The 16,755-nt window shown below is 37.3% G+C and overlaps 1 protein-coding gene across 1 annotated transcript in view; it reads right to left on the bottom strand.

The window, feature by feature from the left end:
• Nucleotides 1-656: 656 nt before the first annotated feature.
• The window catches only part of cacna1fa (calcium channel, voltage-dependent, L type, alpha 1F subunit a), a 39,053-nt gene continuing 22,954 nt past the window's right edge, over nt 657-16,755 (bottom strand). The window contains 18 exon segments of the mRNA XM_082187811.1: nt 657-1,276; nt 3,024-3,341; nt 4,530-4,642; nt 4,740-5,089; nt 6,374-6,661; nt 9,235-9,524; nt 10,459-10,578; nt 11,875-11,999; nt 12,265-12,366; nt 12,618-12,720; nt 13,428-13,524; nt 13,650-13,777; nt 14,688-14,847; nt 14,964-15,055; nt 15,154-15,219; nt 15,313-15,444; nt 16,300-16,320; nt 16,529-16,612. Coding sequence (XP_082043937.1) covers nt 1,067-1,276; nt 3,024-3,341; nt 4,530-4,642; nt 4,740-5,089; nt 6,374-6,661; nt 9,235-9,524; nt 10,459-10,578; nt 11,875-11,999; nt 12,265-12,366; nt 12,618-12,720; nt 13,428-13,524; nt 13,650-13,777; nt 14,688-14,847; nt 14,964-15,055; nt 15,154-15,219; nt 15,313-15,444; nt 16,300-16,320; nt 16,529-16,612 — 2,799 coding nt within the window. The 3' untranslated portion in view covers nt 657-1,066.

Genomic DNA, 16,755 nt, shown 5'->3' with positions numbered 1-16,755 from the left:
TAATTTTGTTACCTCTCTAGCAATGGCATATTTTTTGTTCCACACTGCTGACATATTAACATGTTTTAGTTTAACCACATTGTGTGCTGAAAATAGATACTTGCACAGTCAAAACACATCATTAGAGAGGCACTAATTAAATGTCTCTGTTTCTGTCAACGATTTAAGCCCCTCAAAACTATACTGAATATAATGCTATATGCAATACTGATCTATTCAGCTGTAAACGACAGTAAGTTGAACAAAATTTGTGGAAAATGAGCAATAACAGTGTTTTCTTCCCTGGTGTGTTAATCAATGGTATATGCTTCTGGTGATTGGTGAAGCATACGTCTCTACGTACTAAAAATACTTAAATATTTGTATATACATGCATATTTTGCAATAAACTTAAAATAGGGATGTGCCGGTCAACTTAACCACCGACGCCAAAACATCTTTTCGTATGTGAATGCTGTTTTATGTGAACAATACCACACGAGTGAAGCACACAGCTTTTTCAAAATAAATAATAGGCTAGCAATTTAATGTTACATCACAACCATAGAAACATTTGGTTGTGCTGAATGAGAGAAGTAAATTAGCCCATACATTTATAATAGTAACATAGTAACATTTCCCTGTAGGTTTGTGAGATCCAGTCATTTGAAAGATAATGGCTGTTTATTGTCTTTTTATTAGGCTAATTAATCTTATGAAAAATGAAAACTTCCACAAGCACAAATACATTCAACATAAATGGGCAAGTTTTATCAAATCTCAGTTATTTAGAAATTAAGTCTTTCTGGATATCTTTTCAGAAACTGCTTCAGGATTCGTAATCACAGAGTATATAGGCTCATCTTGTGGTCTGGTTAGGCTCTTACTAAACGTATGTGCAAAGTAATTGGGATACACAGGTCATTGTGGCCACAAGTTCCTTATACAGTATCTACTGAAGGAATTATAACTCTGCTCAAATGAGCTGAATATGAAGAGGTGAATGTATTTGAGTTAGTGATGCAGAGAACATCACAATCACACTGACAAAATTATGTTCCGCTTCCCCCAACAAACTGAAACCCATTTAGTATGTTATAACACAGTTCATCTCATCAGACAGATCCTCCTCGAGGCGCCCGATTGGTTGCCCTGTCCTCCCTTGACTTAGAAGGTCAGTGGCAGCGCTCTCCATTTCATCAATAGTCATGTGACAGGCACCTGCAATTTCCCGTTTTGCAAAGTCAACAAATTTGGGGTCTTTTGCATATAGACCCAAGCCTTCAGAGATCAGGATCTAAAAGATACAAAAAAAAGAAGACATCACAAAAGTTGGATCACATTTATTTCCACTACAACCAGCTGAAATCCACTGACCACACACAACTATTTATGTGTCTGCTGAAAGCAGTTAGTTGCACTGGTAATTTAGGTGTGTCGTCTTAAATTGGGTTTAAATAAAGTTTTGTATTCAGAATTTTTGGAGATTAGTTTTTTCCACTTTAAAGGGGTCATGAAATGCATTCACATCTCTGGAGGTTAGCTTATGAAGTTGTTTTGCATCAAAATGTTCAAATATTTGTAATAGATTAAATATATAATCATTTTCCATCCTCAGTTTTACTCTTTGTCACAAACACTTAATTTCAGGGGCATTACCTCTTTAAAGGACAACTCGGGGTAATTAACACATGGTTACCGAGTCCATCGTTCCCTGGGGTGCGTTTTCATGAAAATCGAATATAAAGTGTTTTATCTCTAAAAACAGATTAGCTCATAACACTAGTATATGGGGCAGAGAGTAAGTAAAAATAAATTGCTATAGTTAATACCACTAACAAGGCTCAAAATAGCCTGACACTAACATGTGGCTCGATTAATCGAGTCTGTTTTCCAAGATGCCCGCTGCCTGTAAACGCGTAATGTACTGTCTTTATAAATTATCTTCTTATTAAACTGTCTGTACACTTACCAAGTTCTCAATGCTTCGGTTTGCATGTAGGGACCCTCATTATGCTACCGTGTTAGTGTGAGGCTATTTTGAGCCTTGTTAGTGGTATTAACTTGCGATTTGTTTTTACTTACTCTGTGCCCAATATACTAGTGTTATGAGCTAATCTGTTTTTATAAATAAAACTCTTTACATTCGATTATCATGAAAACGCACCCCAGGGAACGATCGACTCGGTAACCATGTGTTAATTACCCCAAGGTTCATTTTTCACTGGAGTTGTCGAAACGCAAGTAAGCGTCTAGTGCTGTGATTGGTGAATTTCATCGCACCATAGCCACAGCGTGTGTGATGCTCGAGATGGCCAGCTCTTTAATAGAGCCGTATATGTTTGAGCCCGTGCCAGATTGAAATGCCTCCGATTATTGCCTCCGAGGACAAAATACTTGGCACTGCTGTAGCTTTCAATACAAGATATTGAGAGAAAGTTTTTTAATTTTCAAGAAATAAAAACATTCTTGTTCAATTGCTCAGGCACTTGTTAAAAATAAACTTGTAACTATATTATAAATAAACCATCCACGTATTTCTGATAGTTTGATCTTTTGGAAGGGAGTCTGACTGTCTTTCCCGGTACCACTCTTGTGATGTTATGTTAAGTTCTCATGCTAAGTTATGTTAAGACATGTTAAGAGCAAGCCGCCTTGATTTAAAAATGCATGTCAAGGAGTGTAGAAGAAAATTGTGACATCACAACTTCAAATGTGAATTTCAAAGCCTGGCATTTCAGAAGGATGGAAAACAAAAAACTCATATTTTTGGACTAGGGAGTTAGTTTTGAGGTATGAACTTGCATGTTTTTATTTTAGAGCAATATATGTGTAAATATCAAGGACATTTTGAATTTCCATTTCATGACCCCTCTAAAGTTTCTTTTTCTGTGGATTACATTCAAAAAAGAAAGTCTATGATTCACTGCTGTACAAAAACAAAGTCCAGCTTGAATCGTTTTTATAGCCACTGAACCTGCATAAATAACAACTATCCTTATTACGTAGGGTTATTTGATACACCATTCAGGAAGCTTATTTACCGACTCCACGAGGCTGTCAGCGCTTCCCTTCTCGATGTATCCGGAGCTGTGTTGGGAGGGCACTCTGAGAGTGGTGTACGCCCGAGGCTGCTGGGCTACACCTGCCATTCCACTGCCAATCCACCCAGGACGGGCCGACGCCGGCAGGCTGGCACTGCCATTGGCGTCACCCCACATTGCCTGAGTGCCCCCCATCTCGTTCACTAAAATGAGGGGGGCGTAGAGGAGACGACCCCGTCTGGCTTGGTTGTTCACCCAAGATGCCGAAGAAACCGCAGATGAAATGCTGCTCCGCCGTGAGTCGAAGCTGTTTTGCGTCTGTGGGAGCACATACATTATTTTTATTATTGGTGTGAAAACAGTGAAACAGAAATTTGTCATTAGCAGAATTTAATGGTTTATTATTTTATTTTTGCACAATTTTGTGCTAATGGTAAATTGTTGGCGTATTCTTCAAATTATGATATATCTTATTCTATATGTGAATAAGATACTTTATTATGATGCTTCGAAAAAATCTTTTCAACCCTGTAAAGCCTGAGATATAAAGAAATATGTCAGAACATCTAATTTGTAAAGTTTTAAAATGTAAAATGTTTTTAATGTTTTTTTAATTAAAATATTTTTGCATACTTTTTGTATTATATTTGATACATTGCGCTTTTATTGTAATTTATTGATGGAAATGTATTTTTATTGATTTTATAATCATAAAGAAATCTATTTTGCTTTGTGGTAGTCAAAAAATGAATTTAAGCAGTGACAAGATAAATATATTGTAAATATAAATTTAAAAATGTATATGTAATATTTATATTATATATAGATTATTTATATAAATGTGAATAATAATAATAATTTATATAGATTGAATAATGTTATAGTGCAAATCAACAAGGTAGAGCATGCTGCATTTATATAAAAAAAATAGATTAACTATTAGCTCTCACTCTAATACTGATTTTAATTCATTTAATTTAATGACTAATATACTTCAAATGCTTGCTGTATCATGTTTGATACATTTTCAAAAAAATGTCATTCAATATTAAATATCAGTTGCTTAAATCCACTAAATATTCATTTTGAAATATCAATAACAAAGTTATTCTTAGTATTACTTTATTCAAATCATCAAAGATTTCTCAATAAAAAGATGTGTGCATATCGTCTTGGATAATCCACCAGAAGACATGTAGTATTTTCAGCTTTTCAGGAAAGTACTGATCATGTCGTTGAGGCCGATCAAATGTGAGTTTTAAGACCAATTCTCACTGCACCAGACAAACGGCAACAGACACTTCGTCAGGTTTTATCGGGTCAGTGGGTTATCCCTGTTGGCGTTGGTCAGCACTTGTTTAAGCCAATTTAACATGTTAAATCTCTGATTGTTGGGTCATGGAATGTCTGAGAAGTGACGTACTGTCTTCTGGTGATAGTCAGTGTTGGTTGGTGTCCTTTTGTGCAGCCTATAAAGGTACAATTCCAAATCTGGAGAAAAGTTACCTGTATTCGTGCCCTACAGGGTGGGGAATTTTGGCGGTAAGTGCCTGGGATTGGGAGATCCTCATTGCTGCCCTGCCTTCTCAAACACTGGATGTTAAAGTTTGGCTTTCGGCCTGACGGATACATGAAAAAAGTAATCAATGTAAGGTTCACTGAAAGGTTTACCACATAATTTATTTTGCAGTGCAGAAAGTTTACAGTTGGATTTACCTAAGGGAGTTGGGGGAAGCATGCGTCGCCGTGCAGCGAAACCACTGCCATTGTATTCATTGTTGTTGTATCCGTTACCATTGTATCCATTACTATGATAACCATTACCATTGTAGCCATTGCTGTTATAGCCATTGCTGGAGTAACGATTCCCTGGATAATCAGTCCCATTGGTACCATTCCCATTGTAGCCATTTCCAGGGTAACCATTGCCATTGTAGCCACCAACATCTTGGCTGTTGCCTTGGTAACTATTGCTGATATTGTCAATGGGCTGAACTGGGGCCACACATTCACTGCTCCCATTGGGTGCTGCAGTTTGTGCCGGAGGAACCTCAGGAAACCATTGTCTGTTCAGACATTATCACAAAATCAGACAGATATATTAATTTGTGAGAAAAGCTGGTAAAATTCAGACATACTGTTGTTTGAGTCATGTGAAGGTCCCGATATAATCACAACAATGTTCTTTTTCATTTTTCACATTTTTCATGTTTTGAAAAACCTTTGCAGCGGTGTACTGTTAATGAACATCCCAATGCCAGCCGTGCTTCTGGGAGTGGCGTTTAGATGAATATACAAGTATGTGCTACACACTTTCCTCTCAATAACAAAATAAAACAACACAACTGACAGAGGTGATAAAACAGTGGATAAGATGTGGATATGTTTGCAACAGCTCAGCATTCTGGCACTGTAATCAAATCAAGTCACGTCATGTTTATATATATAATTTAAAAAAAAATATATATATATTTTAAAAACAGTTTCAGTGTGGCTTTCAATTGACCGTTCGCAAAGACCCGCCCCCTTTAGTTACTGTTGCTATGTCCGACAAGCCACGCCACTCTCACGCCCCACCATGTTCTCACGCAGGGAAAATACATCGCGGAGCAAAGAGGACACCGACAACGCGCTGACAGACAGGACAGACCAGGTTACTTTTGATATAAAACCAAGTCTCAACTTTCAAATTTGGTCATTTTTTTAAAAGAGATTTAAACAATAAATACCGTTTTGTGGCTCTTTAATGTGTTGTGACAGATCGCTGTAAAGCCTCTTACAGCTGCTCGTGAACCGATCATCACTTCCTTCTAGTTAATTTATAGCATCAAATAAACATGAAAGAACATAAGAAGGAATGTTGTTTTAACCGCGGAAAGACATCAGTACACACCGTTTTTCTAGTTCAAATCCTCCAACGTTAATCTACTAACTCTCCTAACTGCTTTGTCAGACAAAAATGGCGGATTATGATTGGTCAGATCGCCTGTCAATCAATCAATTAGAATTTCTTCAATTTCTACTATAAAGCAGATCCCCATTTTGGTCACGCTTTTACTCGCAGATGTCTGACCTTGATGGACTCAACAGAAGAAATGAACTGGAGAATATGCAGAGTGCCAAAATACTCCTATCTATTATGTAATCACTATGGACCTATGGTAGTTTGAAGCTGTTTACCAGCAGGAGCGAACCTTTCCGGAAAATTCACTTTGCCAAGCTGTTTCGTAAAGTAAACAAACTCCAAACGAATTTAGTTTTGGCCTGATAGTTCTTTAAACAAAATCAAAGTATATCAGGGCCTTGAATTGTTTTGTTGCATTATGGGTAGTCAAACATTTCCTACTAACCTATCATGTGAGACAGCACTATGAGGGTCCTCCCTGCTGACAGCACTTTGCTCTGGAGGGTGTGGCATCTCTGTAACTCCTGTGACTGTAACTGTAACTCCTCCTCCTGTGACTGCTCCTCCCGTCACTCCTTCACCTTCACCTGTGACTCCTACTTGCATGGCTCCTCCAGTGACTGCTTCTCCATTTTCTACTGGAATGACGACCCCTCCTGTGACTCCTCCATTTTGCATTCCTCCATCCGGAGATGGGGGAGGAATATATTCACAAGGACTAGTTGTATCATTCCTGAATATGAGAATTTAATAAGAAATACAGTAAGATGATATACAAAAAAAGTTCTTCAAATACCTTCTGAAAGCATGAAAAACATTCCAGTCACCTGCATTTCTTCCAGCAAACTGCAATAAGCTAATGCTATAATGGCTGATAATGCTCCACAATTATGTTCTTTGAAGATTTTAAAGTGAAAAGTCAAAGTTTTTCTAAAGGCTGGAATACACTACACAACTTTTAAACATTATACATTCTATACTTGCAGACTAGGTAAATGGTTAGAGAGATAAACTGGGAATCATACACTAAACGACTGAGGATCATCCACTACCAGATCTTCAAGTCGTTCTGAACACAACAAGCTCATGCAGAAACATGCTAGGTTACGCACAACAAATGAAAATAATATGTGTTTTAAAATTAGCTGAAAATATCAAACATATTTAAAATCCTACAACTGGATAGAATCAGAGTCTATGCTCATCATACACTACGTGATTTTCTGCTAAATCTGTCAACACCGACTGCCCAAAAATCTGTAGACTGACTCTGACTTTCAGCACATCAACTCATTCAGACAAATCAGGGCAGAAATCCGGGCGAAAGTTGTGAAACGTATTCCAGCCTTACGATGCAAAACACTTTTGACAGCAAATGTTACAATGTGCTACCTAAAAGCTTACACTGGGCTTGAATTTCAACCACATATTTTGCCATGAAAAAGACAACTGAACCAAGTGTCCAGTACTGGCATTCTAGATATATTCAGAGCTAAGTCTCTAAGTCTGAGTTAAAGGAAACATTAAAAAGCCACAGCAGCAGCAACCAGCAAGTGGAGTTAAACAAAGCAGTTAATGACAAATTGGGAATGTGTTTTACTTGCATTATGCCATTCCATGAGAATGAACACATAGTTTTATTGTCTCTTTGCTCTTGGTGTGAATGTGCCTTAAAGTGATAGTTCTCCAATTTTTTTTAATTCTGTCATAATTTACTCGCCCTCCTGATGTCCCAAACCAGTATCACTAACTGTTCATAAGTTTTGGGGTTGGTAAGATTGTTTTAATGTTTTTGAAAGAAGTCTTTCATACTCTCAATTTATTTGATCAACAATACAGAAAAAAATTATATTATGAAATATTATTAGATTTTAAATGAACTGTTTTCTATTTTAATAGATTTTAAAATAGATTTTATTCCTGTGATGGCAAAGCTGAATTTTCAGCATCATTACCCCAGTCTTCAGTGTCACATGATCCTTCAGAAATCATTATAATATGCTGATTTGGTGCTCAGGAAACATTTCTTATTATCAATGTTGGAAACAGTTGCACTGCTTAATATTTTTGTGGAAACCATGATGCAATTTTTTCAGGATTCTTTGATGAATAGAAAGTTTAAAAGAACCGCATTTATTTGACATTTATATGTCTTTACTCTCACTGAAAAATCTGACTGATCCCAGACTTGTGAACAGTGGTGTACTTTCTATATTTTCAGGAATCTTTTAAAAAATATCTTCGGTTACACTTTATTTTGATGTTCCACTGTAGACATTCTACTACAGTAATTATAACTTTGCAACTACATTTCAACTAACTTAGACTGTTAGTAGACTGTTAGATTAGAGTTAGTTGTCAGGGTTCGGGTTGGTAGAATAAGTTGACATGTAAGTAACTCATAGTCAGTAGAATGTCTGTTGGGGAGCATCAAAATAAAGTGTAAGCAGATAGTCTACCAATACTCTAATGAGAGTTACAGTAGGAGACATGTAGTTGCACAGTTACTTATAGTTAGTTGAATGTCTAAAGTGATCAATCGAAATAATGTGTTGTTATATTTTCTTTTGTGAAGAAAGTATCATACTGGTTTGGTTCAACATGAGGGTGAGTAAGGATGACAGAATTTTCATTTTTGGGCAAACTATCCCATTGAATTGTAACCTGTTACTTCATAGTGCCAGGGTTTTCCACTAGGTGTCCTAGAAGGTACTACAGGGGGGGTCATGATGTTTCAAACTATTATTATTTTATTACTAATTTGTTGATGGTAATAACTAAAAGTAATTATAATAAGTATTATATAATGTACTGTAGTAATGGTAACTCATGTTTTTGATTAAAGATACTGTAAATTGTTACTGAGAAGGATTTGGTGGTTATACTGCCGATCCTGAGGTTGGCTGAAATGTTGTTGGGTAGGTAAAGGTAGAAAACCTCCCCTTTTCCCATTTTAGAATACACTAAAGAGCATGACATCTACACAGCATGTCTGTCAAGCTTGGCAAGCATTGCAACTCCCCAAAATTCAGACTACTTAGCGTATTTCCAGTTTCCAACATGTTAAATTGCAAAGAAAATCTTGTTTTTGGAGCATCTCAAAGCTGTGAAGCGATTAGTGAACTGACAGTTATGAAATTGCAATACGTTTTGTCTTGGACTAAAATCTAACCAAATAACCCATCCAGAAAAAATTGCTCAAAACAGCTTTACAGGTCCTGAGAGTTTTCTAAATTCAGTGTAGTAGCTTCTAATTATACAGGTACAATTCTATTCTTTTGTCTCTTATCTTAGTTTGCTCCTTACCTTTGGTTGGTATTCAGCATCCACAATGGGGTGAGTTTGCTGTGACCGGAGGCCCACCTACTGGGCAGAGGAGACAACCTCTGAGGCTGATCAATTATCACTTCGTTTTCGGATAGGGCGGAGGCCGGACGGGAGTCCAACAGGGCCTCCTCTAGCATTAAGCTCCCATTGCGTATTCTAGGAGGAAGCTCAATGCTCACTGAGGTCTCGTCCAGATGGGGGGGCATAGGGCTGCATCTGGGGGTGGACATGGCCGGTGTGGGCGGAGCATCACTGAAGACGCTGTCACTCTGCAGTTGGCAAGGTAAACAGAATTAACTGTTGTTCCAGTGAGACTTGTCTATATATAGTTTTATAATGCATAAGGAAAGCTTTAAATTACAGTTGTAACTAACAGTTGTAATACACTTTATTTTAAGTGTCCTTGTTATAGTATAGTTATACAATTAAGCACTGAATAATATTAATTAACAAATTGTACTTACTATAGAGTTTCGATTAGCGTTTGGTTTAGGGTTAGAATTATGCATAATTTTCTGTTATTACTATAGTAAGTACATCTAATGTGTGACAAGGACAATATAAATTAAAGTTTAACATTTAAAAAAAATATATATTAACAATTTAAAGTGCTCCATAATGCTTTTTTTTTGAATATTGACTTTCACATAGTGTGTGATAAAGCTGTTTGTGAATGTAAAGGTCTGCAAAGTTTCAAAGATCAAAGTGCATGATAAATGGAGTTATTGTCTTCCAAAAGAAGGAACGATTCTCAACTGCCTGAAATGAGTCGTCAGTAATTCCAGTCTTACTTGCTGCATGAACCTATGTAGGATTGTAACACATTTGTATAATGCTCTTCATTGGCTGCCCACGAACAACATCTACTTTGAACCACCTTTCAACACTAGTTGTAGCTTTTCGTTCATGTTGTCAACATGTGGAGAAGACGCTGTTTTCTGTGCTTCTCGAGCAAAAGATGAGGACTCTGGCTCGAATTGATACAGTAAAACCGATGCTATCGTTACTGCAATGTAAACTATGAGAAAATTAAAGCGTTCTTTGAACTTGGATGCATGTAATCCTACTGCAGGAGACTTTAAAATAGCATAATAGGGGCACTTTTGGTTAAGGTTTATTGACAGCATCTGGCATGCTGTCAGTTAGTTTAAAGTACTCTCATTTTACTATTCCCACTGGATTTTTACTGCTGAGTGTTCTCACCCTGAAGAATTCTTCTTCTTCCATTATCTCCCCCTCCAGCCCTTCCAGCCCTTCCTCATCCTCCATCGCCATAGCCAGACGCATCTCTGGGGCCAGATCCTGTAGTGTGCGTAACCCAGCCTGGACCACACAAGATGAGAGTCATGTCAAAGACAGGCTGTGATCCAGTGATGCTGCATTATGGTTGCACAGAATAACAGTGCAAAAAGTATGTAGTATGAGAATATGGAGCTCATACTCAAGGAGGGATAAAGTCCCAAACTGAGCAAAAATATTCAATTTGCATACATTTATATGGCCAAAAAGTAAGATGAAATTCCAATAGCTTGTGGTGTAAATCATTGAGATCTTTATAAGCATATAGTAGACAACTTGTATAAAATGCAATGTCACTCTATATATGACCAATAATATGCCTTAGTAAGATTGTTCAAATTCTTAGTTTACAGATGCTCTGTATTTTTAATTGTAGGGAGCAAAAAATATAATGCAATGCAACACAATGATTGTTCAGAGATATTCAAATAAACTCTCAAAAAGCCTGTAGATTATATTTGATGCTTACATTTTAACATGATTTTTCTACAAATTAAAGTAAGGATAATCAAGTAAACCTGAGCTGCTTCAGTCCAGTAAGAGTCCACTAAGTGGGGCGAGTAGGACTTGAGGGGTTACAATGGTGCCGTGACCCGGATGAGAGTGAGTTTTAAAGGGGTGAGTGTAATGGAGACAAGCTAGTAAGAGCTGTGCTTGTAAACCTCACTCCCCTGGCCTCAAGCACCTGCCTCCCATGCCGGAGACACCAGTTCGAATCCCGCTCAGAGCGGGTCAAGTAAGACCGGTTACAGATATCCTTATGTTTATGTTATGCATCGACTTGAAGATGGACTTTTTTTTTAATTATACAAAAAGGCCTTTTACTTGCTAAAAAGTGTAAACAATCAGAAAACAGAAGGCATGTAGTAGATTGTGTACAACATGTTTTTCAGCAAAGTTTTGATCATGTTGATAATTTAGAGGCCTTAGAAATGTGCACATCAAATATGATACAGTAGGCATGATTGAGTAATTGATGTGTTTATAGTAACACAAATAAATGTATTACATTGATCGTCTGAATGAGCATGAAAAGATTCACTTGAAATAAGAAGGTTCATTCTTATGAACCCAATTCAGCTTTAATTTATTTGAATGTGTCCATTTGAGCAAATTAATTTAATTGTTGTTATTTTCTTGCTCAAATATGTATGTTTAATGCACAGAAATAGTTATAATTCTATGACTCCCTATTCTCTGCACATAAACAGCCATTTGTAAACATAAACAGACATGATGTCACTGAAAAATTAAAAGGCAAGAAAAAGACAACACACACACACACACACACACACACACACACACGTCATAATTCATTACCTGGAGAGAGGCTGACTTGTCCTTGCCTTTCTTCTTCCTCTCTTTCTCCTTTCGCTTACGAAACTTTTTAAAGTAGTCCTGAATGAGGAAGCTGGCATAGAACTTTCCTGCCGTCACCTCATTCCCTAAAAACAGAGAGATGGACTTTTAAAAAGACAAAAAATGCAGATCTTCAGTTTTCTGAAGAGGTCACTTCTTTTGGGTGGCAAGGGAAGGACTTATTGGGCATTGATTGAGGCTTTTCTGATTCAGCACAGTGTTAGCGCTAAGCCTCGGAGAACACTGCATGTCCTTCATGATCTGTTTGTAAGGTCAAACTTGTATATGGTGTTGGTTGTCCACATTAAGCACAGAAAGCCTAAAAGAAGATACTATTGTAACATACTCTACCTGCAGGGGGAGGTATAACTTCATCCAGCAGTTTGGGTTTGGTACGTTTCCAGATCTTCTTGATGATAGCTCTCAGCTCCTCGTTCTGCTGGTCAATGGGGCCTGTGTTAAACGGAATGGTACTGTATTACTGTATTTAGGATAGAAAAAATGCTTATTTTTTGCTGTAGTTTTTGTCAAAAAGCACACAACAGATTATTTAAATCTACAAGCATCATCATTTTCCATAGAAAAGTTTAATTTATGGAAGCAATTACAAACGTCCTCACTTGTAAATGTCAGAATTGACAGAAGTGTATTAATAGTATGTTAGTGAGTTTGTGTGTGTGTGTGTGTGTGTGCAGGAGTCCAACCGTCTGTTTTAATCTTGAGTGAAGTTCTGACGAGAGCAAACAGGGTGGCGTTGAAGGACACAGTGCCATCAGGATAGAGAGGCACATTCATAGCAACCAGTCTCTGCCAAAGAGAAAGAGAGAGATGGGCAGAGAGAAACAGAATGGTGTAGATATGAATGGTTACCAGGACACTGCTATGTGGAGCATGTTGAAATTGGCCTGCTAGTGTGTTCTGGGAGGTTGCTTACTGGACCTCACAAGTCTCTGGTATTTTGGTCTCTACATACACCACCGTTTAAATGTTAGAATGCATTGTATTAATCAAAAGTGACAGTAAAGACTTTTATATTGTTACAAAAGATTTCTATTTCAAATAAATGCAGTCCGTTAAACTTTCTATTCATCGACAGAAGCCTGAAAAGTAGAATTTATCACGCTTTCCACAAAAATATTAAACAACTGTTTTCAACATTAATAAATAATAAGAAATGTTGGTAGCACTTTATTTTACAGTCCTGTTTGTCCTTATTTTAGTAATGACACTAACCCTGAACCTACCCCTAACCTTAACTGACCCGATGTAGTTACCTTACACTACTCAGTACTTTTCATGTAAGTCGGTAAGAACACTGTAAGTACATTGAAAGTGCACGTACTGTAAAATAAAGTGCAACCAAAATGTTTCTTGAGCACCAAATCAGCATGATTTCTGAAGGATCATGTGACAATGGAGACTGGAGACTTGGGTTCCTCCTAAAATGCAAGTCTACAGGACTTTTCACCCATTTCATTGTCCACCAGTGACTGTATAAATCCAAATGTCCTTACCCTACACGCTACTCGATGTGGACAGAGTTTCCCAAAGCCCAGCGGAGGCTGAATTCTGCGCAACATGGTGACTACATCTAGATGTTTAATCCTTCCCCTGATGCAAAGAAATTAAACAGTATTTATTCATTTAATTAACATACTCATATAAGACTGGGATTTAATTATGCTCTTTAGTTTGACAATGACGTTATGACATTCAGTTTGTGTGAAATCACTTACGTGGCTTCTGGGTCGTAATCTGACCAGACTCGTTTAAACTCATCGAGGTGATGGGTGCCCAGCACAGTCCAGTCTCTGGTCAGATACTCAAAGTTATCCATGATGACAGCGATGAACAAGTTAATGATCTGAGAAAATGCAGATTAATCACTAAACAAATTTGTTTATTATTTTCAGAGATGGATTTTTGAAAGTTATATATTTCCCCAAGAAAATGTATGTTCGCTCAAAACTTTTGCATTCTCTCTCAAAACTATTGCATTCCCTGAAAAACTTTGCATTTGCTAGCAAAAACATTGAAGAAACTTAAAAAAGCAACTTCATATTATTTCAAACACTAGGTTTTCCATTTTCCATCAACACAACTTTTGCAAGAGAGTGCAAAACTTTTGCGAGTTAAAGGTGCAGTAAGCAATTTCTGAGAAACACTGTTGATATTTGAAATCAAAAACCAAAAAGCACAAACAGGCAATGCAAGAGTGGAAGTTTCTTTATCAAAGCTGAAGCTAATCATAAAAAATAAAGCGAAGATGACGAACGAACGACGAGGAAGAACAAAAAATTAACATACAATATCACCAGCAGCACACCAGCTCCAGACAAATAATGACACTCAAAACTGTCCTTTTACTATAGCAAACATTACAACAACCATCTCTCTTTCTGCAGTCTTTCTTCAAATATCCCTCTTGTTCACTCTCTCTCCTCCCCCATCATGAGTGTATATGCCCCCTACAGCTGATAGGCTACAAGTGTGTTGTGGTGCTCCGTCCAATCCAATTTCAACAGCGTTTCTCAGAAATCGCTTACTGCACCTTTAAGTCAATACGTTTGGGAGTTAACACAAAACGTCTGCAAGAGAATGCAAACCGTATGCAAGTTCACGCAAAACTTTTGAGGATGTTAACACAAAACTTTTGCAAGAGGGTGCAAAACTTTTGCATGAAAACAAACGATTTGGGAGCGGAATGCCGTGTTTCTTGGGGGGAATGCAAAACTTTTGGGAGACAATGTTGTTGTGGATGTTTTATCCCTTACCAGGAAGGCACAGAGTGCAAAGAAACTGATGAAATAGAGGTACGCCAGGTTGCTTCCACAGCTGTACTCCTCCCCTGGCTCAATGTCAGACTCTGGGTCACACCGACGTCCTGGCAGTGCCGCAAGCATGATCTGCTGCCACTGTTCACCCGTTGCACATCTGGGTTTGAAGACATGCAACAAACCTTTACGTGAAACCATTTACTAACCAGATAAAAAAGCGGATCATTATCCAAATTCAAGTCAAAAATCAACCTACGGCTACTGTATTCTTACCTGAAAAGCAGAAGTACAGCCATGAAAAAGGTTTGGAAATTGTTGTTCCGACTGAGTTCAGTACTGTCATCAATAGCTATCTTCCCAAATGTCTGGAACCACAGCAAAGAGTTTAAACTTCCCAATCTGGAATGTTTCTCAAATGAGGAGAGGGAGAGGAACATATAAAAACGTATAAAGATGAACCCACCTGCATTCCAATCACACCATAGATGAAAAAGATCATAGCAATGAGTAGGCCGACGTATGGCAGTGCCTAAAGGTAAGCAGAGAGACGGGTAGAAATGATGCAAAAAAGAGAGTTGAGAATGAGAGTATAGTGAGCTTGTTTGTTTCCTATATTTCTCACCTGTAGAGATTTAAGGAAGGTCCAAAGGAGGGTTCGAATGCCTTCACCCTTACTGAGCAGCTTGACTAGTCGCATAACTCGGAAAAGACGGAAGAAAGTGATGGACACTTTGGCGCTCTCCCCATCTTTTCCCTTTTGAAGTGGGAAAAGAGAACGACATACCAAATATTAATGTATAATTTTAAAAAGTCCAGTTAACAAAGGTCCTTGATCATGCCAGTGGCACATTTCAAAGTGAATTGTTTTGTGAAGCAGTCACAATATAATGCAGGTTTTGCTAAGAGACAGGCAGTGAAAACTACATTAGACCTGACAGCAAACAGCCTGTTTAAGAGTAAGGGTCAGAAAATGTGGAAAACTGGGAAATGGTCAAGACAAATTTAATTCCAAAGACAATCAAATGATTCAATTAAATTAAACATGTCCTTTAAGATCATAAAAGCTCAAGAACTCACACTAATGAAAGTCATAAAAGCCTGACATTTAAACAATGAACTTTATAAATATACAAAGCCAATTTAATTTTGATATAGACATAATATAATATTAAATATAAATACTATAGTGCAGTTCTAGAACCTTCTATGTGTCGCCAAATAAAACAGGAACAAAGTTTCTTTCTGCAAATTTCTATACAATGTCAATGTAACAGCACCATTGTTTCATGTCGGAATGATCGTATTTACAAAATAAGTGCGCATAAACAACACCACAGTGTCTTATTTACCAGAGGGAAAGTCACATTTTCACTGATTTTCTGAGTTGTGGGTGTAGTAATTGAAAATTATGGAAGCAAATCACCAGCAAACTCTTATTGATGACAATTAACGTTTAATTGCACATTTTGAATGTACAATTTATGTATATATTTTGTGTATTATTGATAAACAATAGATAAGCTTGCAAGATATGAATACTTATTTAGCTGATTTATAAGGTGATTAAACTGCATTTCCCTTCATTCTTCATTCTGTGGCATATTCTTACCTCACCATGGCCTCCTCCACCCTGAGCCAGTAACAGGACGTTCCAAAAGCACACAGTGGAGCAGGAAACAGAAGATATGTGACATGATAGAAGTTGATAAGTGAGTGTGTGTCTAAGATAACAGATGCTATAGTACTTTAATCATTGTCACGCCAAAAAAACAAACAAAAAAAATTCACATGCATGGGAATCCCTAATAGTTCAGATATAGTTTTAAAATAATACATACACTGAACTCTGCAATCATGATGTCCACCAAACTGCCCACCACTATCAGCGCATCAAAAGAGTTCCAAGCATCTATAAAATAATGCTGTGTAATCCACAACAATGAGAGAACAAGAGGGAGAGAGAGCAAAAAGCACAAATGTAAAGGCACTAATATGTGTCGACGTGTTATCAAACCATTGGAGCAAAGTGAAAAGTGAAGTGACTGAGGAAAGAAAGAGTGCAGCA

The sequence above is a fragment of the Leuciscus leuciscus genome (assembly GCF_965113295.1).
Source record: "Leuciscus leuciscus genome assembly, chromosome: 13".
Classification (NCBI taxonomy): domain Eukaryota; kingdom Metazoa; phylum Chordata; class Actinopteri; order Cypriniformes; family Leuciscidae; genus Leuciscus; species Leuciscus leuciscus.
Note: the sequence above shows the minus strand (reverse complement) of the source record. Positions and strands in the feature narration are given on the sequence as shown.